Source organism: Podarcis cretensis (assembly GCF_951804945.1).
Source record: "Podarcis cretensis genome assembly, chromosome: 2".
Taxonomy (NCBI): Eukaryota; Metazoa; Chordata; class Lepidosauria; order Squamata; family Lacertidae; genus Podarcis; species Podarcis cretensis.
This window is the reverse complement of record NC_137171.1, coordinates 38,739,970-38,761,355: the sequence shown is the minus strand read 5'-3', so window position 1 is coordinate 38,761,355 and position 21,386 is coordinate 38,739,970. Positions and strand designations below refer to the sequence as shown.

At 43.3% G+C, this 21,386-nt stretch overlaps 2 protein-coding genes across 19 annotated transcripts in view; one reads left to right on the top strand and one right to left on the bottom strand.

The window, feature by feature from the left end:
• Positions 1-11,827, bottom strand: part of MAP2K4 (mitogen-activated protein kinase kinase 4) — a 47,772-nt gene extending 35,945 nt beyond the window's left edge. For 6 of the 17 annotated variants that reach the window (XM_079966079.1, XM_079966090.1, XM_079966088.1 and 3 more), the window contains exons 1-2: positions 11,148-11,562; positions 1,065-1,097 (exon numbers count right to left, since the gene is read on the bottom strand). In XM_079966079.1, coding sequence (XP_079822205.1) covers positions 1,065-1,097; positions 11,148-11,547 — 433 coding nt within the window. In that variant the 5' untranslated portion in view covers positions 11,548-11,562. The other 11 variants (XM_079966094.1, XM_079966095.1, XM_079966083.1 and 8 more) reach the window with 8 other exon arrangements.
• Positions 11,828-14,858: 3,031 nt separating this feature from the next.
• Positions 14,859-21,214, top strand: TMEM220 (transmembrane protein 220). Of its 2 annotated transcripts, XM_079966300.1 has the most exons (7): positions 14,859-15,049; positions 16,651-16,680; positions 18,124-18,184; positions 19,207-19,330; positions 19,926-19,985; positions 20,370-20,437; positions 20,628-21,214. In XM_079966300.1, exons 1-7 carry the CDS (start codon positions 14,921-14,923, stop codon positions 20,687-20,689), a joined length of 534 nt encoding a protein of 177 aa, XP_079822426.1. In that variant the 5' UTR covers positions 14,859-14,920; the 3' UTR covers positions 20,690-21,214. The 2 variants fall into 2 exon arrangements, with proteins under 2 accessions (XP_079822426.1, XP_079822425.1); XM_079966299.1 differs by lacking the exon at positions 20,370-20,437 and having other exon boundaries at positions 14,873-15,049.
• The last annotated feature ends 172 nt before the right edge of the window (positions 21,215-21,386 follow it).

Here is a 21,386-nt window from a genome sequence, read left to right as displayed (position 1 = left end):
AAGTGATGTATCCAGTCATGTTTTCAAAAGTTATCATTCCAAAGGTACACAGAGAGCACTACTGGGTCATTTAAATTACAACCAGAGCCCATAGTAGAATACCTTGATTCAGTTGCGGAGGACAAGCTTTGCATGACGAAAGTTAGAAGCTCGGCATCTCCACTCAAATGATCTCATGTAGCAAGGGGAAAGACTGTTCCATGAGATCTTGGGAGAGCCAGTGCCAATCAGATTAGACATTACACTACTGGATTGATGGCTTGACAGTTGTCGCATTCCCATGTAACACTAAGCCAAACCATGACTTACCACAAACATGCTAGCTCCCAGGGAAAACGCAACCGCTTTGATCATCCCTGATTATTTTAGCTTAGCACAACAATAAAGCCAAGGTTGGCTTAGTGTATCATCCACACACTGATCTATGGTTAAGTTATCTCCTCCTTAATCATGGTCTGTAGCCAAGGTTTACTCTTGACTACATCACAGTTGAGGAGCGTAGAGTTTAAGCACAATCCCACCTTCAGATGACCTGTTAAGCCAAACTTTGGCATCACTGCTATACCAAACTGACTGGTTTGGAGCAAAGTGAATGCGAACCATTGTTGGGTTTACTGTGTCACGCCATCAAGGGCAATGCAAAGCAGTTCATGCCAAACTTTAAAACAAGAGCAGAAACAAGAAGGTGACTTGGGCCCCTTCTGAAATAATCCTCTCAGTTCCTATGATTACTTTTTCACTAAGTGGTTAGACACCATTAAACCCCAAATATCTATATTTCCACTTCATTTTATAAAAGTCTTAAATCTTTCATTCATTACAATTTAGGAGCGACTATCTATGCGACCTCTAGTTTACTATCCAAGAAGTATAAGAGATACTAAAGAATTATTGACAGAACAACAGAATTAGATTTGGGTAGCAAGATGAAAAATGGAAGCTCTGCCCATGTATTAATGCATGGCTGGTTAGTTAGATCAACAGTGGACACATTCCCAGTACCAAGAATGATATAAAAATAAAGTAAAATAAAATAGCAGAATACTATAAAACATGTAGCTTACTTTGTGCTTTTTCACAGAAGTTTATCTGAAAGCCTAAAGCAAAAAAGATAAGTTCTAGTTCATTTTCTGGAAAATAGATATTTGCACAACCTTTAAAAATCACATTTCATGTTCATTTAAAAAAAACACCCTCAAACACCAAGTAAAAGGTTAAATCACTGCCTGAGTTGCAAAGACAGTACTCCAATAACCTGTTTTCTTGTCAGTATCTAATACCTTTTGGAAAAGTCAAAGTTGTACTATACAGTACTGTCCAAAACATCAGTAAAGCATTAGCAGGTGGCTGTCCAGATCAGGTCAGCTACAGAGGTTAAGTATTAGTTTGTTATTAACTTTAAACAAAATGTTAAGAACAAATGGTGATTTTGCTAGGAAGTTTCCCACATGTACTTTCCGAAGTTATATAAGTACATGCATCATGAAGGCTTCCCAATATTAGATTTGTATTTCTGGGTATACTGTACATGTGCAAGTATTACTGTCTGTTTTCACCATTCACCGCAGAATTATATCTGACTTAGTTTAAGAGACAGGCAGATGTTGTTTCTCCAGCTTGTCTAAATAATGCAGATAAACCCAATTTGCCTACTTTTCTTTTTTGCATAATTTATGTCACTTTTTCTAGTTGTAAGGAGGAGCAAGCACATATCCAAGGTACTAATACTTCAATCCCTCCCCACTGAAAATCCTGCTGAGTGAGTCGTTCTCTGGTTTCTGAGGTTTCTCTTAAGCATTCTCTGAACATAAATAATAATCCTATTTTTAAATAAGACATGAGAAATTCAGGTTGCTACATTTTGTGCCCAATATGAAGATTCATGTTTGCCCCAAAATTGTGGATAATGCATTCACAAAACACTGGAAGTCACATATGACTTTTTAAATGTAACATGCTAGTGTGTGTGTGTGTGTGTATTTTGCCACTTGCAGAAGTGGAACTGAGAAAACAGTGACTTGTTGAGGCCTGCATAGTAATCCATGAAACTATAGGGCACTTGACCCTCTGCATTCATTTCTTTCTTTCAATACACAACTAGCTGAAGCCCAATGGTCAACTGAGAGGATAGGTTTATACTAGCTGCACTCGTGAAAATTCACAGGTATATAAATGTGAATGGTGAAAATGGCAGTCTTCTGTGCTCAGTCATAATCATTGAGTACAACATAATGACCTTGCTGCAACAAACCAGTGATGTACCTAGTTCAGCATTCTGTCTCTAGTAGGGGGCAACAAGACACCTTAGGAAAGTCACAGGCAAGACATGAATGTAATAACCACACTCTGTTTCAAACCCCCCCCCCCAAGGAATCAGATAAAACTTGCCTTTAATCATGGAGCTTTCATTTAGAATGTCATCACTTATACTGATTGGCCAACTTATATTCAATTACTATCTGACATGTGATGGCCCAATTTGCACATTAACTATAGTTTATTGTGAACACAGACTGCTTTCACTTTGCTCGTCTCCTATGGCGAGCAGGAGCAACAAACTGCAATCCCTGCATTAGTATTTTGTCTGAACTGGGAGCTGTGGTTTGTTTCACTTAGGCAAACCATGGCCAGGAAGCCAAGAACAAATCTTGGCTTCACATCATAGTTTGTTTGGACTTAAACAAACCACAACCCCAGATTCAGATGCTATACTAAGTGAGGGTTTGTGGTTAACTGGTGCCAGAGGCAAGGGGAGGCGCTAAGTGGGAACCATCTGTGTGTTCAAGATAAACTATGGTTTGTTAACTATGGGTCCTGATGTGTGAATGCTGCCATTCTGTCCAAGATAAGAAGTAACTATCTGGTATGCTATAAGCAGAGAACGTTTTATTAAGGCATTGCTGATAGCTTCTAACACAGTGTCAGCTTCGTCTGTCTAAACTGAGTGTTTTTCTGCAAGTATACCGTATTTTTCTGTGTATAAGACTAGGTTGTTTTTACCAAAAAATCAGGTTTAAAATTGGGGCTCGTCTTATACACGGGTAGTGCTGAGGGGTGTTTTCTTAATTTGGAGTCCCCCAAAATAGTCTTATACATGGGGGCATCTTATACACAGAAAAATACGGTATTACCTTTCTCTTTTATGGTAAGATTCATATACAGCTCAACTTGGAAACGAGAAAGAAAAAAACACAGACACAAATGCCACCTTCTCTACTCTTTGAGTAGAGAACCTCACAAACATATTTGGAAATAAAGAGCAGAATCTAATCAAGTACTTTTGCTAGTGCAAGGACTTCTGGCTGCAAAGTGGAACTTCCCCTCTCTCTTCTCCCCCAATATCCCCACCCTTTTGCACCCGTAATGTGTTCTGAGGATTCTCCCAACCCTGCAAAGAGGATCTGGGGAGATTGCAGGGAGGGGCACACAGGGAGAAGATGGATAAGTTCTGTTTCACTAGCAGAAATCCCTGAGCTAGTGAAAACTTCACTGGACATTGCCAAAAGGTTTGAGTAGCTTTTTTATCAAATACCACAGCCCAGCTGAAGGAAAATTTGCACCAAATTCAATGCTTTTACACATGAAACAGAATAAATGAGTGACCATCTTGTCCAAGAATAGGAGTAAAAAAGTAACCCCTAGATATTTGACTGAAAAGTACAAGCAATGTCTGTTACTGTGTATACGCAATCTGGAAAAAATAATAATGAAAACTCTAGGACAGAGGGCTAACATACTTGTTCCTTTCTGATAAGATGCAGGAACAGATAAAATCTCCAGATATTCTGAAGTAAAATTTACTTAGTTTAAAAAATTGTTTTAAAAAAATTGGTTGCTGATTCTGATTGAGTTTCCATAACTAGCCCAAGAAAGAAGCCAAAACAAGTCTATGCAAATATTCAGTTGCAAGTTGAAAACAAGGGATTTGGAATCATATGCAAATCAAAAGGAAAGAATCTACTCTGGCATTTGACAACAGCTTGGAAGCACATTGAGCCTACTCATACAGCTTAACATTTGACATAATTTGCTATCCAGCACTGAAAGCTACACTTTCTAAAGTTTGGCCATCTTTTCTCGAGTCAGAGAAAAGGACCATGAATGAACAAATCCAGAAGATATGGTACTTAAGCTCAGCAAGAGCCTCAGGCAAGAAAGAAAAAAGCCAGCCAAATCAGCTAAAAAGCAAAGGACAATAGTAAAGTAACCAAGATGGTCTCAGTAAAGTAGCTGACATCCTTTCAGAATGTTCCATTCTGTTATTACAATCAATAACTTTTTGGCTGTAAAGGGAGCAATGCTTGTTTCTGCTAACTAGTTTCCTCTGGGACAGGACACATCTGAATTCTAAACACAGATTATAGAGAGCAACTGTCTTATTATTTTTATTTTATGTTAACTTCAAAATTTGGATGGGCTGAAGAAACTTGTTTTGGCCTAAAATGAAGAAATAAAGTTGTCAGATGTAAATATAGAGGGCACAAGGAACATCAGAAGCAAGCAACAAACAAAAACATAGTAGCAAAAAGATAGGTATTAAATGGCATGGTCCAAGAACAAAGAGGGTGTATTCATTAACCAATGGGAACCAATACAACATCCAATTCATTACAAGGTTTTTCAAGTCTTTAACTGGTATGCCTACATGTTTCCAATATTTTCTAAAAGCATGAGGTCTAAGAAACATGTTATGATTCTGAGCCTTCCAGAAAAACCTGCCTACAAATTATAGGTAAAGGTAAAGGTACCCCTGCCCGTACGGGCCAGTCTTGACAGACTCTGGGGTTGTGCGCCCATCTCACTTAAGAGGCCAGGGGCCAGCGCTGTCCGGAGACACTTCCGGGTCACGTGGCCAGCGTGACAAAGCTGCATCTGGCAAGCCAGAGCCGCACACGGAAACACCGTTTACCTTCCCGCTGGTAAGCGGTCCCTATTTATCTACTTGCACTCGGAGGTGCTTTCGAACTGCTAGGTTGGCAGGCGCTGGGACCGAGCAGCGGGAGCGCACCCCGCCGCAGGGATTCGAACCGCCGACCTTTCAATCGGCAAGTCCTAGGCACTGAGGCTTTAACCCACAGCGCCACCTGCGTCCCCCCCATGTTTCCAATATTTTCTAAAAGCATGAGGTCTAAGAAACATGTTATGATTCTGAGCCTTCCAGAAAAACCTGCCTACAAATTATAATCCCGTGCAAATTTAAGAACATAAGAAGAGCATGCTGGAGCAGAAAAATGACCCATCTAGTCCGGCATCCTAGTCACACAGTATGCCCAACCAGATGCCAAACAAAATTCACAAGCAGGAGCCAATCAGAAGAGCATTCAACACCACCCCATGGTTTCCTGCAACTGGTATTCAGGTGCATTACTGCCTCCAACTATGGAGCCATCATAGCTAGTTGCCATATATGCCTTATCTTCCATGACTTTGTCCAATCCTTTTTTAAAGCCATCTAAGTTAGTGGCCATCACTGCCTCCTTAGTTTAGTGAGTTCCTTAGTTTAACTAGGTGCTGCATTAAGAAGTATTTTTGCTATTCGTCCTGATTCTTCCAACATACAGCTTCACTGGATGTGCACAAGTTCTAACATTTTAAGAGAGGGAGAGATACTCCCACTTTCTTCAAGTCATGCTAATTTTATAAACTTCTATAACGTCAACTCTTACTCGCCTTTTCTCTGAACAAAAAAGTCCCAAACATGACAAGCTTTTCTCATAGTGGAATTACTTGATCCCCTTGATTGCTTTGGTTGCCCTTTCCTGAATCTTTTCCAACTCTACAAGATTCTTTCAGAGGTGAGGCATCCAGAACTGTACACAGTATTCCAAATGCAGTCACACCACAGATTTTGTATTATCACTGAGCTATCCACTACGACCCCAAGGCCTCTGTCCTGTTCTCAGACTCCGGGAACATGTGTTTAATATTAATATTTGTCGTCGTGACATGCAGCACTTTACACTTGTTTACACTGAACTGCATTTGCCATTTTACCACCCATTCAATCAGTTGGGACTTTCTGGAATATATAATATTATATTATCTCAAGTACCCTTGATAAGACTGTGGATGAGAATCAAGCCATGGAGTCATTGGGGGGGGGGGAACGACACACACCTAGTATTGAATTATCTTTCCGAGCACTAAATTCTCTTTAACCTTGGAATGCACAAAAACATTTTCCAAGTGAAGCAATATTCAGAACAGAAATAGGGTCAAAATCAATCAATATCCAACAGTTCACTCCAAGAAGAGGCTAATGCACTCTTCACATGCTTTTAGCTGGTAACACTAAAGGTCCACTTTTCTTGCATGAGGAGAACATCCACTTGAGCTCTTGACCGAAATCTTCCTATGCTGGCACTTATACAACATTTATGCAACAAAAACCTATGTTGTGGGAAATGACACAGGGGAAATGGTATGAGTGAACTGAACCAGATACTGATGTAGTATGTCACTTACCATTCGAATAAATATTGGGAAGGAGAAATACCAAACTCAACTCCACAGCATGAAAGATCTAAAGGACTGTTTCTGATGTTTAATTATAATTCACTGCTCTGATCTAAAGATTCACAGGACCTCCAATGCTCATATGGAGCTCTTAGTGATGGGTAGCTCCTTGCATGTAATGGGATGCCACCCTGCCACAGGTAAATGAGGAAGCTCTTGTGTGCATGAGAGCTACACGTTATTTACTGCTGTATCAACGCATGAACTGGCGTCTAAACAGGCCCACTGGTCTATTAATACCTTGTTGAAAAGAGAACCATAGGTTTTTCACAAGCTTATGTATCCAATACAACTCCTCAAATTCTGCTTGCGCTCACACTTCTAATCAGTGCTATTTTTCGAGAAAAAGAAGTGCTGGAACTCACCATGAACGCCTCCCTTGTTCTCTTATAATAGCAATGGCACCCACCTGAGAGGTGCCGGAACGGAGTTCAGGGGAGTTCTGGCTGGAAAAAAAGCCCTGCTTCTAATGCACTTTGATACAAGTTTTGAGTAAAAAGGAGTTGTTTAGGATTTCTTAATTCAGTAAACAAGCACAAGGAGAACCTGAAAAGATTATGATGTACAGTACTATGGCCCTACATGTCTGTTTTTTAAAATCAAGCGTAGGCACTTTCAATTCAATTCAAAATCAACAATTTTTAGATGGTTATATAACCAGCAATGAGAACACAGCTTTTTTTTACAGAACAAGTGTACAGACATGAAGCTGACTCAGACCAATGATTTAGGCTGCAGTCCTATGCACATCACCTGGACTCAGTAGATCTCAGTGAGGAGACATACACTGGACTGAATTACAAATACAAGATTCTTCCATACTGATTTAATAATGAAAATTTCCTAGTTTTCATTCATCATAGCCTTTGAACGAATTAGGTGATGAGTTTCAATAAAATCACCACGTAAATTTCTTGCCAGGAATGAATACTTACATTTCTAACACTGAAAGCAGGCAGAAAGGCAGGATAGAAGAAAACCAACTGTTTTTTGCCTTCAAAGAGAAGCACATCTGGGCAGTCTGCAGCCTGGTAAAGAGAACTGGTTCTATACAAGACTAAAGGTCATCTCCCACACTGTGATTTTACATTAAGTAATTAATGTACACCTGTAACATATTTCTGTGATCACTCACTTTGATTCAAATGTGCCTACTCATTAGAAAGACACAAGTACAGGTGATGTTCACAGAGTGGTTCAGCAAACCCTTGCAATAAACTTTTACTTTGCAACAACCAAAGTTAAGGGTTAAAAATAGATATCCTGCATATTTTAGGCAAAAGAGTGGTTCGAAAGCCATTTCCCTTACTTAACACCATAATGTGGGAACCAGCCTGAAGTCCTGCCTTTCAATGTGGGCTGTTTTCCAATATGCAGAGGAACAAACACTCTTTACCGCAAGACTACCCAGGTGAGTAATCAAAATTCAAATATCATAACATACTGGTTTACTTGAGCACCCAAATGCATGGGTATTATTGAGAGTTAACTCCTAGGTGCCCATAGTACCATTTCTACTACAAGAGTATGGAGTGTGTTCCTATCCTTCCCATGTTAACACAGAATGTTACCTGGGAATAATACTAGGAGTAGTTAACGGCCTAAAAACAAAAGGAAAGGAAAAGCCAAATAGCCTGCTATATACCAATCAACACTCTTGAGATCCCAAACTAAAACTCTAAGCAAACAAGAAACAGCCCAATAAGGGGAGTGTCTTGCTACAAGAGTTATTAAGGAGCTTGAGGATCTAACCAAGTATTAGGCCAAACATGTTAGTAGCATCTGGCAAACATTTTTCTTGTTACCCACAGAAACTCAGTGAGTGTGGTACTGCACTTCCAGGTGCTAAACAAAAAATAATATATTGCAACAAAATTGTGAGATGCTTACAGTACCATCAGAGTTGTACAATGAACAATCTACCTCTCATATAATTACCTAATCAAGAGCATTTGGAGTGTAAATAAAAAACAAACACCTCCCTATACTTGTACTTTACTCCATCTAATGCAGCTTAAGAGAGAAGTCTACATAGTTTTGCATTTATATATAACCATATATACGTAGTTTCTCAGATACTGACCTTGAACACTTTGTCTCACACACACACACACACACACACACACACAAAAGGTAGTGGTTAGTGTCCAGTGCCAACTCAGCAGTAAAGCTCAGTAACATTTACTATTCTGGTGTTTGTATGTATCTATGAAGGATACTTCAAACACAACAAAATCCCTGTGTGGGAAGCACTTCTATACATGAAATAGAAGGCAAACAACATACAGGTATTTGACAATTGCGAACATGAGCATTTTGCTGCATGTACATAGGCTGGTGCTGAAAAGTAGCAAGGGCAGCTTCCTAGCATATAATGAGCAGGTGATGATGCCTTGTACTGAGTCAGACCACCAGTCCCTCTGTGTCTTGTCTACTTTGACTGGCAGCAGCTCTCCAGATGTCTTTCAAAGTCCTCCTACTAGAGATTCCCTTCAATTGCTATCAGTTATGTCCAAAATCCTGTACATTGCAGGGCATAACAGGCTTTCCAGGTTAGCTGGTTCGAAAGCTGTATACCAATCCTGAGAACACCGTGTCCCAAGATACTGCAGTGAGTGATCATACACATTTGTGGGAGGAGAGAATTGATTATGAAGTGTTAAAACAGCATCACTGGTGTCTCACAGCACCATTCATTATTTCAACAGTACAAACCTAATCCTATTCTCATTTCACCGGATATACCACTAATTTTAGTTTCTATGTATTAAATGGAGTTGTTAGGAAAACAGTGTTGAGTTTACATTGTAAATATTAAGATATACTTTCAGCTTTATTTTGCTAAATATTTTACCAAGTACATAGGTATCAAAGTGTCCCTCTCCAAAAATTTAGTAGGTACACAGAGAGGCTTCTTAAGGGCATAATCAGAATTATGGGGTGGTAAGCCAACATCTGTTTCTCAAAAACACTTGCTCAATATGCAACAACGCTGAGAAAAGGACCTTGCACTTTCCATCCACATCTCACATTCATGCACTCTGCATCCTCCTTAATTACAAGCACACCTACTAATAATCTGATACAGTACTCCCTTTATTCGAGCAGAGAAGCACTCACTGTTATGCATTCCCCATTCAACCAAAACCACCGTCTAACTTCAATGTCAGAAAGGCCTCACATCTAATCTAACTACATATTGCACTCCTAAAAAACCCCACACAAGACCACTTTCCCCCTGCATGCCTACAGAAAAACCACTTATGGACTCCAGGCCCATCATACATTTAAAGCATACACAAACACGCCACCAACTTATGGGGACTGTAATCTGTAAAGGTGCTGGGAACTGTAGCTCTGTGGGGGTTAAATTAAGGTTCTCAGGACTCTTAGAGAGGTGCTTTAAACCTATGGGGCCTACACAGACCAAGATTTTGTTTACCCCTACACCCCACCCCCACCCCAAGGGCAATTAGGCTGCAATCCTGTACACACGGACCGGAAAGTAAATCCCCTTGAACTCAACAGGACTTACTTCTGAGCAGACATGAGCAACATGGACATGCTACCTCTACCCCCGACCTTAACGCATGCGTTCTTCCGACACATACCTTCGTTAGTCAGCCAGACGTCAGCCTCGTATTTTTTGCTTATTAATTCTGTTTTCCCAGTAGTGATCACGCCCTGGCGATTAGGCTCCCCACACCCTCCCCAGACTTACACCCCGGGATGAGTCCCCGAACCGTAGCTACTCCCATCACCCGGAAACCGCCCACATGCCCCGGGCAGAGGAGATAGAAGGCCCCGAGTTTCCCGTCACACGTACATCTAGGCACACGTATAGCCGCCACCCCCAACTGCACCCCTACCCGTGTTGCCGCCCAGAAGCGCCTGTTCACACGCACGAAGCTGCTTCGCCGCCGCCGCCCCGCTTTCCTCGTCTCCCTCCCTACACACCACACCCCCCTCCCACCCAGCGGAGCCCCACACGGGAAAGCGGCTCTTCTCGGCTTCGCTGGAGAACTCCAGGCGGCCGAGGCCTCTCGGTCTCCGGCGAGGCCTGGTCCAGCTCGGGCGCCCCCCCCCCCCGTCCCCGCAGCCAGCCAGCCAGCCAGCCAGGCGGGGAGCGTGTGGTGGGCGGCGAGGGTTGGAAGGGAGCGAAGCGCCGCGCGGCCTACAGCTGGCTCCGCGGGCGTCGCTTCGGGCCCGGCTGCCGCCGCCGCCGCCGCCGCTCCTCCCCAGGCGCGCTTCCCTTACCCTGCATGCTGCTGACTGTCGTGTGCGCCGCCTGGGACCCGCCGCCGCCGGAGCCAGAGCCGGGGCCGGGAGCCGCCATTGTGCAGCGCGCCAGACGCGGAGGGAGGGAGGGAGGGAAGGAGGGAGAAGGGGACGGACGGCAGGAGGAGGGAGGCTGCAATGCAGCAGGAGCGGAGGAGCAGCGGACCCGACCCCCTCCTTGCCCGTCCCGCGCGCCCGCCCTCGGCTCCTCGCCCGCGCGCTGCTGCTGCTGCTGCTGCTGCTGCTGCTCCCTGCCCCGCTCGCTGCTCCCTTTAGCCCCAGCAGGCAGCTGGCGGGACACCCGGAGCCGGGACGCGCGACAATAGGCGCCAGCCTCCCTGGCCCCGACCGACCCAAACCACCGCCAGTCGTCGTCGTCGCCGTCCTCCTTCTCCTTCTCCTCCTCCTCCTCCCTCTCTCTCTCTCTCTCTCTCTCGGCGCTACTGGGGCTCCGCTTGCAGCCTCCGCCGTCCGCTCGTCCCCTCCCACCCTCGCGGCATCAGGGTAACCCCTCCCAGGCAGCGGGCGGGACGGATGATGCCTCCGACGGCTTCGCCCAAAAAGACGCAGGAAGAGGGAGGGAGGCAGGAAAAGGAGGCGCGAGGAGGAGAGACCCAGCTGGATCCGGCGGCGGCGGCGGCGGCGGCAGGCCCGGCTAGTCCTGCACCCGCCGCCTCCCACAACGGCGAAGCTGATGCCCTGCCGCCGCGGCCCCGTTCTCCCCGACTCGCAGATGCCCCAGAAGCCGGTCATTCAGATGACTGGCGGCAGTAGCGACGAGAGGTAGCCATTGGCCGCCTTGTTGTTCTAATCCCCTTTCTAAAGCCGCCCAGTTTGGCGGCCATCTCTCTCATGTTGTGACAGCGAATTCGGTGGTTTTAAACGGGATGAAGAGATTCTTCCTATTGTCTGCCCTGCATCATCCCCCCAACCTCCTGTCTTTCAGATTTAATGGATGAACCCAGATCTAGTACCTGTATTATGAGAGAGAGAAACCCGCTCTCTTCTTTCTCCGCATATGAGGAGAGCCTTGCCGCATCAGACGGAAGGTCCGTCTAGTTTAGCGTTCTCTACTGCGCTTAATTTTATACACCTATTTGCTCGCCTCCCCCTGTCCTGGTAAATGAGCCACGGCAGCAAGCTTCACATAAGCAACTTACTTACATCTTTTCCATAACTCCAATTTACATCTTTTCCATAACTCTCCTGAATCTTTTGCAACTAGATAACAATGTCTCTTGAGATATAGTGATTAAAATGTGATTAAGTACCTCAAATGAGATTATATCTTAGAATTACTTCCTGATTCTTTCAAATGATGCAATGTTGAATGAAAAGACATTTCTATATAAAAAGAATCATTTATCCTCTTTGTGGGTTTAGCATTCTGGAATATGTTCACAAATAAAGCTACAAGATGTCTCTGGAAGAATCACATGGAATAACGAGAATTATGTTCACATATGACCTGCCTTTCCTGATACTAACATATGTGGATTAAAAATAAAATAAAATAGGGACAGCAATCTTTTTTTTTTTTAACCTTTTTATTGTTAGCCACCTTGATTTATTCTGAAAAACAGGTGGAATATAATTGTATTTAAATAAATGACTTGTCCCATATGCTTATGTTCCAATCCAAGCACTTCCATTAAATCCTCTTTTCTGCAAATGATTTTATCCTTCCCATTTCATCTTTCATGTTTATTCAATGAGATAAGAGGTAGTTCTTCTTTTGCATAGCTGTCAACTTACAGATTTGAAAATAAGGGACCAGCAGCCTTGAAAATAAGGGACCTGCAGCCTCACCTGTTCCAGGCACTCCAGTCTTCCTGTCCTCCTGCAGTCTGGTCAAACTCATGCTGGATAGCTTCGAGAACACTGTCCAACCAACTTTGTAACCAGAGGTTCAACTGAATAGAATCTGAATCACATGCACCACAAGGCCTATGCAGCCTCAACTTAAGATGGCTTTGCACTGCAAAGTTTGCAGCAGCACGTGCAACAAAATGGCGTCCAGCATTCAAAAGCTCCCTCAGCTTGCATTAACTAGCCACACACAAGGCATGCAAGCTCCACACCCCCAGTCGTTCTTAGACTTCTTATTGGGTGAGCAACACAGCCAAGCAACACAGTTGGAGCCTCCCTCCTCCCTGGCCGGCAGGGAGGGAAGTAGAGGAGCTGCTTCCTTTGAAATTTAAGGGACATCATTTAAGGGACATTTAAGGGACATCCATCAATAAGGGACAGCAGCGGGACAAGGCACTGGAATAAGGGACTGTTCCTTCAAATAAGGGACACTTGACAGCTATGCTTTTGTTTTCTTCCACCTTTGCAGAATTAAGATCAGCATGCCAAAACTCATCAAACCTGATCCCAAAGTTCTCAGTGGCCCCTTTTGTCTCTTTCCTATGGTACTTCTCATACTGACATAGCCCAAATGTGAGATCTTGTATGGTACCTACTTCTTCCTATCAATTTCCCATTAATTTGAATTAAGTTCATATAATACTTTCAACTTGGATGTAAGCCCTGTTTGCAATGCAATATTATGCATGCCTACCCATTGAGTTCATTGGGGCTTGCAACTATATTGAGTACAGGTTTGCAGCCCGATTCTAATATATACCGTAATTTTCCGGAAACATGGTTCTTTCAATGTGCCTGGAAGCTCCACTGAAGAAATGGCTGTATATAATTCAGCTTGGGACCAGTATGTGTTTAGGCTCATAGCATTTTCCAGTGTAATTGGCCAACACTTCCCAATTAGCTGGAATCCAGGAAAGGAAACGCAAATAAAAGCCTCAAGAAGTATATTTAATTGGTTTCATGTATATGAAAGGTCATGCCAGCATAAATCTGTCCACAGTTCAAGAACTGATGTGCCCAGTTCTCACTTGGCAGCTGCCTGAAGCAGTATGAAAATATTTATTTCATAACAGTTTTAAACCCTTTTTTCTCAAAAGGGAGAAGCTTCTAGTAAATTATACATGGCAACATATCTTTTTCATACATCCCCCTTGTTGGTGACCCAACTGCCGCTGTCACTGGAGTGATTTCAGAGAGACTTTCAGGGTTCTGGCAGTTAAGGGGCAAGGTCTGCTGCCTGGAAAGGGAAGGTGCAACCAGGTCAGCTTTGAAGTCCTAGCAAGTGGGTCTTCAGTTAATACACTGGTCTGAGCAGGGCCGGATTTAGGTTTGATGGGGCCCTAAGCTACTGAATAGGGACGTGGGTGGCGCTGTGGGTTAAACCACAGAGCCTAGGACTTGCCGATCAGAAGGTTGGTGGTTCGAATCCCTGCAATGGGGTGAGCTCCTGTTGCTCGGTCCCAGCTCCTGCCAACCTAGCAATTCGAAAGCACGTCAAAGTGCAAGTAGATAAACAGGTACCGCTCCGGCGGGAAGGTAAATGGTGTTTCCGTGCGCTGCTCTGGTTCACCAGAAGCGGCTTAGTCATGCTGGCCACATGACCCGGAAGCTGTACGCCGGCTCCCTCGGCCAATAAAGCAAGATGAGCGCCGCAACCCCAGAGTCGTCCGCGACTGGACCTAATGGTCAGGGGTCCCTTTACCTTGAAGCTACTGAATGTAATAGGGCCCTTTATATGTCCAGCTGTCCTTTGTCAACAACAAATTGTAGCTGTTTTTTGTGTTGAATACTGTATATGCTATATGGTAATTTATGAACCTAATAGGTATCTAAAGCCATTTGCACATAACAAAATATGTATTTTACAAAAGTAATTGTTGAATTTATCTTATATTTTAGAAATGTACATCTAGTCCCCCCCCCCCTTTAAATTTTTTTCGGGCCCCAAGCGAGTGGGGCCCTAAGCTATAGCTTGTTTAGCTTATACATAAATCCGGCACTGGGTCTGAAGCAGAGATTGGCAGCTGCTTTGCGTTGCTCCGCCTCCCGGTTGTGGCGCTGAACTTTCCCTCTGCTGAACGACAGCGCTCGGCGAGGACCCTGCCCGCTTCGTCAGAAGAGCGCTGCGTGGGCGGAGCATGGCAGAACTACGAGTGCAGGGCTTTGTAAGGGGCGTGTATGAGCGCGCCTGAGGTCGATCGAGCGCCTCTCTCCACTGGTGGGGCGGGAGAGGGGCGGGCACGCGAGCGAGCGAGCAATGGAGGCCGCCGCCGCTTCGTTGCCTAGGCTTAAGCGGGAGTCTCCTTCCGCGGGTGCCAGCAGCCGGGTCTGGAGACTTAGCAACTTGGTCATGGCCGTCTTCTTCGGACTCGCCGGGGCCGTGCAGGTCGGGGATGGTGCTGCGCTGGGCGTAGGAGGAGGGCGAGAAAAGTGCAAGGAGCAGCTTGGCTGTGCGGGTGGGCGAAGGTCGGTCGCAGGGTTGCAGCTGGCCGGTTTCCAGGGTGGGGCGAAGGGTAACGAGGAAAGGGCGTTCAGGGTTGCAGCTCTGGAGAGGTTTGAAGCAGGAGTGGCGCAGGCGGGAAGGGAAGATCGACCGCACACCTTTCTTTCATCATCACAGAAGGTTATGTGGGAAAAGGAGCATTTTTCTCCCTTATGTTTATTTATTTGGGGCAAAACGTATGCAAAAACCTGCTCTCCCATCGCCACCGAAACAAAGCAACCATAATCCCGTCGTTAAAAGCAAGTTAGATGCATTAAAAAGTCACTGCATCTCAACACGGAACACACTGAAAACAAACAAAACCAAGAGAACCAGGACTAAGGCATCAGAATCAGAACAGCCATGAAATCAAAAGCTTTCTGAAGACGAAAAGTGGTGGTGGCAGAAAACAAGTAGGGATGGAGATAGATAAGATCTCTCAGGGAAGGGATACCATTTTACAAGGTGCCACCACAGGGAAGGCTCTCTCATATGCTGTCACACAACGCAGAAGGCAGGGGAGCAGGCAAGAGGGTCTGTTTATTTTCAAGATATGGGCAGATACAGACAGGAGGAGATGGTCTTTCAAATAGTTTGGTCTAAGGCTCCATTTTGAAGGGTTTAATGACCATCTTGGATTATATTTAGAACAGTTTACCTATGCAGTTATGTAGCTTTTTAAAAAAGAGGGAAGAAGCTCCAGGTTACTTCTCCCTATTAGCAATCCACGCTGCCCCTCAAGAACATCCTTCTTTGATCCAATTTTCCCTTCCCCCACCTTGTTGCCGTTACTTTAATTGATTTAGTTCTGAAACTGGTTGTGATCAAGTCTAGTCTATTTCACTGCTCCAATGATTTGGACAATACTTTAGGATAAACAGGTGACATTGGGGAAATAAAGCAATTTCTCCCCCTGCCACAGTAAGACTTCATTCTCCCCATTATATTTATGTAGTTTTCAAGCTATGAATGCTGGATTAGGAAATATATCACTTATTAACAGTAAAGCAGAATCAGTCTTCTGCCCTAAAAACTGCCTAGTGGAAAACAGAATGTGCACAGTTTATATCTTCCTCAGTTGTTATTTTGGTAGAATATGCAATTCATTTATATCCTATTAGCAATCTGCTGACAGTACCTGAAAAAAAATAGCTAGACTGTTGTCCTTAGTTCCACTAAGGCTGCAGTCCCAAACACATTTACTAGAGAATACCCCCCCACACACACACACCCGTTTTACTTCTGGATTTACTCTTGGGTACAGAAATGCTCTAGACAGACAGCACTGGGTATATGTTTGGGTTTTTTAATCTGCAAAATTCCACAGGTCTCTGCTTACAGTTGCCCATTTCACACTGAGCAACAACCATTTCACATCAACAATTTATCCTGGAGTCTTCGATGTGAATGCTCAGGATTAACTGATTTACGGATCAGTTGGAAGGATTTTTATGCTACGCACAATTTAATGTTTTTAGCAGTGTTTCTTGCCTTCTTTGTTGCAGGTCAATGACCCAGATCCAGGACTCTGGATAGTGAGTATAAATTCAGAGGCTATTACGAGTACTAGAGAACTTGACATTGTCGGAGGTGTCTCGTCAGGCAGCCCCACTGAATTTCAAGCCATGTCATCTGTGTGAAGTGCTTTTGCAGTTTCCTCAAAACTCCTTCTAATTGGCTTTGGGCTGTTGCTCAGTGACATTGTGTTCTAACATGACACTTTATTTTTGTTGTTGTGGATTTACATTATATAAATATTTATAGAATAGCTTACAGATAAAACATCAGAATAGATTGCAAAAAAGACTGTAAAAGCAGCATAAAACAGGGCAATATAATTAAAGAGTTTCAAGTGCTGGGGAAATAAGACTTGGTGCTAGAGATGCAGTATTTTTTTTTACAAAACTTACCTGCTTTTTGAGGAACTTCATTCACAAAGTGGCTTACAATCTTAAGTATCAGAGTAAGCACCAGGGAAACCTCCCTGGAGAGAGGGTTTCATAGGCACAGATTGCCATTAAGAACTCTGTTGGATCAGACCAAGGGCTCATCCAATCCAACATGCTGTTCTCTCAGTGCCCAACCAGATGCCCCCTTTCCCCTTATTATCACATACTTCACTTCAGATGCCACCTGGAGGACAACCTTTGAAGATGATCTCAGTGAACTGGCAGGCTTGATTCTTCAGGAATCCAAGCTTCAAGACGTCCAGAGCTCTAAAGGCAAGCACCAGCTCCTTAAACTGTGTACAGAAGCAGGCCTGAAGACAGTGCCATTGGTTAAGCACTAGCAAGATATATTCCCATCACCTGGTCACCATTATAGTCCTTACTGCTGTGCTTTGAACCAACGTCAGCTTCCAAACAATCTTCAGAGCAGTCCCAACGTACAACACATTAGACTACCGTAACTTGGAGATTCCAGAGCACAAACCGCCTCTGTCCAAACAACCTCTGTCAAGGTGTGCATCACCTTTGACTGTGAAAGATGCTCAGTGCCACGGAGGCCACTGGGGTCTCTAATGACAACGCTGTAATTAAAACCACCCTCAAAATGCAAACCTCCTTTAGGAGCAGCCCAGCCTTGACTAGAACAGATCAAATAAACATCTTCCAGGCAACAGAACCATCAGTAGCAGTAAGCATCTCACTTGCAATCATCTCATCAGACTGCATTGTTCTCTTTATATTGATGATGACATGGGCCGTTTCTTCAGCAGACTCTTTTGCCTTTATGAATAGTTTTGTGATCCAAGGGGCTGCCTTTTTACAAATGAAACATCCTTTTCCTTCCAGGATCTCTTACACTTTCTCTTCCTGGGAAGCAAGCACCCATTCCTTCCTTATTATTCCTCGTGTGGTTATCTGGGGGCATCAGATTAGCTCTTCTATTGATCTGGTAACCAGGATGGAGTATGTTGTCTTCCTTGTCCCTGCCTTCAATTTCTACTTAGTAGATTTGTTCTATCTCACTCTCAGGTTGCCTACTCTGTACCTGCAGCTCTCACACTGGTTGTTGGCCTTAGTCCACCAATTGCAGGTACAGTATTAGATTCCCTCTTCCAATCCCCAAATCAATTGGACCATTCACCTCTTCCTCTTATATTAATTAAGGTTATAATTTGAGGGCAGGGAGGGTCTTTGTGTCTTGCCTATGTTTAGACTACTATTTAACATTTATTTAGTTCCAAAGTACTGCTAGATGCTGTACAGAAAAAATATGTAGTGAAGATGCTGGGTGGGGATATTAGACCTTCCTTTAACTTCTTTGTTTTAAAATTACCTATGGTTTAATTTCATTACTAACTTGTTCCAAATTAAGAGAAATCTGTATTTTTTGAAACACATTGTCCTACTTTACTATTCTTATTTCTCTCTCTCTCTCTCTCTCTCTCTCTCTCTCTCTCTCTCTCTCTCTGAATGATGAATTCTTCCATATCCTGATCGCTTTCTCCCAGATGTCACATCTTAACCAATTATTTTCTCAAAGTCAAAACTTCATTTGTTGTGGCGTGTCAGCTGTTTCTTCTGCTTTCTGCAATATAAAGTAATCTCTCGCATATATTAACTGTTTGCTAAATCCAGTCATTTTAGATATTTTATGCCTGCATGTAGGATCTCTCTTCTTGTTCTCTGCTTGGTGATCTTTAGTACATACCAAATATAAAATCACTTGTGGCACAATCCTATGCATGTTCAGTTCAGTGAGCCAAACTCTGTAGAGGATTACAGTTTCCTCCTCCTTATGGTTGTTTGAAGGCCCTCTGAAGAGACACATCCAAGGAAAAAGAATTCAGTAACAGTAGGTAGATCCAGACTAAGTTAGTTGAACTTAATTCCCACTAATCAGTGTGAACTAAATCATGACTAACTTGTCCAGTTGGTTTCATCAGGACCCAAGTTCAACTAACTTGGGCTACAATCCTATTTGCACTTCCTAGGAGTAAGGCCCATTGAACTCAGTGGAGCTTATTTCTGAGTGGGCCTGTATAGGTTTGCACTGTTAGTTTGGAAATGTAAATTCTATTGAAATTTGTACCAATGACTTACCACTTTTCTTAGACAATATTGTGTGGCGGAGTCTGTCAGATCTACATTCAGCTGCTTGTCTTGTGGGTTCTGCCATCTTGGGATATTCCTTGTTTACTAATGCTCAGAAAAGCATCTTCCATGAGGAAGAAGGCAGGTATGTAATAATATATTTTTTTTCTGCAGTTTCCATATTGTCAACCTTCCACTGAAATTAGAGGTTTCTTCCTAGCAGTCGGATTCTCACGAAACCCTAACTATAGGTCTGTTAAGGACCAGAAGCCAGCAGGCTAGCAGACCACCTCAAAAGCACAGGATTAAAGTTCTGAAATCCTTGGTTCAAATTCCACAGAGATGCAGTTGTGTCAAACTTCTCAACAAAAAGAAATCACAGCAGATTTTTCCTACAATCTGACCTCATTGTGGCTGCATACAGCGCACTGGAAGCAGTACTATATAACTGGGAAGGGATAGGGACTCAAAATTAAGGAAATGTCACAACCCCGTCCTCCCATTCTCTTCTCTTCCTCGTCTTCCATTACTTGGTACATGTACTAAGCTACTGCCACAGTGCTGGGCTTAGTGCTATGATAGCTTTAAAGTGAAAAACGGTTTGCTTTCCCCCAGAGAAACTGACATCTGACACTTCTTAAGGTAAGCTTATTTCTTCTTGTTCTTTGCTGAGTCTGCTTACATATGATTAAATTTATGGACAACACATTTGAATAACTTACAATCTTTTTTAAAAACAGGGAGTTATTTGGTCTGTTGATTGTTACCGTCTGGATGAGCCTTTGTCGTCGTTCAGCCAAGTGAGTCTTTTAACTTGTTTATTTCAGCATTTAGCTATTTATAATATGTGGAAGAAATAGTCTTTATCGAAGATATGGTATAGCCTTCTTCCCTCAAAATGACTTTAGTTTTGTGATGTTTTAGTTTTGTGATTCGTTTTATGCCTTAATGCCGTACAATTTTCAGTTTACAAGTCTGTAAGCTTGAGCATGTTCAAATAGTTTGCATTTTTCTATAAAGCATAATTTATAGTTATAATTCAGCATTTGTATTCCAGTTGAGGTAAAAGTAACTCTCAGCATATAAAGGAGTGATTATTCATATTTCTTGGGGGGGGGATAGTTGTTTCCCACACCGCCCCAACTTGTGCTTGAGCAAAGCACCCAATTTTCTTCTCATTGTAGCCCCTGGAAAAGCTACTCCTGGGTTTTGTGGGACCCTCTGGAGCAGTGTGGTTCAGGGGCTGCAGGAGGTAAGGATTGGCAAAAATCAGCTACTGTGCCTTTGCAGAAATACTTTCTGGTAGCACAACCATTGGGTCTGGCCCCGTAAAGTTTCAAACAAAAATCTTTTTTAAAAAAATAGATGAGATTTCAACAAGTTTGTTAAGTTCCTGTTAATTTGACTTGATTTTCAGTAAATCATCTTTTCTTTCCTTACAGAAATTCCCTGGGTAGGGTTCACTTGGCCATTGCAATCTTCCTCTCCCTTTCCCCCTTTGTAATGTGGCTGTACATCTACATGAATGCAGAGATGCGAACATCCTGGCCGTCTCACTGTAAAACAGTTATTTAAGAAGGTGGAAATGAAGGAATCTGTGTTCTAGTGCCTATTTGCCCAGCTCTGATTTGTCAGTTGTGCCAAATCAACAGCGATCACAGCCATGGCTGAGATCAGTTTGTTCCCTTGAGAGTCTGGTTTTAAATTGTCTGTTGTGTTTTTGAATCCTGGAAACTGGAGCACAATTAGAATGGAATTTTCTGGATCCTGGTTTAGATTTTCAAGGAAATAATATATCTGCAATAAGGCCACATGGGTTAGGGCTGCATTAACTACAGGCCCTTGGTACCTGCAAGGGATTGGATCAAATTAAACAGGTGCTTCTGTGGAAGCAGCTGGAGTCTAGAGGTGATTTGAACTTACTGCTGAAACCAGTGGAGCTGGAGCTGAAGCTGCAGAACAGCCTTGAAGGGACAGCGGTGTCTGTATGTTTTACAGACTGTAATTAAAACTACTTGTAATAGAACAACTGGGTCTCTGAGCAATCTGTCTGGATTTGCGTATGAATTTTACTGTCACACACCCCTCCTACCTCATTTGGACATATCTGCAGAGCACATTACAATATCCTGATGATTAGCTTGCAGTCCTACAAAGATGTGACAGAAAGCAGAAGCTGTAGTGTGTCTCAAGTAAGGCAA

Coding starts and splice junctions, on each gene's coding strand:
- TMEM220 (XM_079966299.1), top strand. CDS start 14,921: ATGGAGGCCGCCGCCGCTTCGTTGCCTAGGCTTAAGCGGGAGTCTCCT. Junction 15,050..16,650: donor GACTCGCCGGGGCCGTGCAG/GTCGGGGATGGT, acceptor TCTTTGTTGCAG/GTCAATGACCCAGATCCAGG. Junction 19,986..20,627: donor CTTTGTCGTCGTTCAGCCAA/GTGAGTCTTTTA, acceptor CTTTCCTTACAG/AAATTCCCTGGGTAGGGTTC.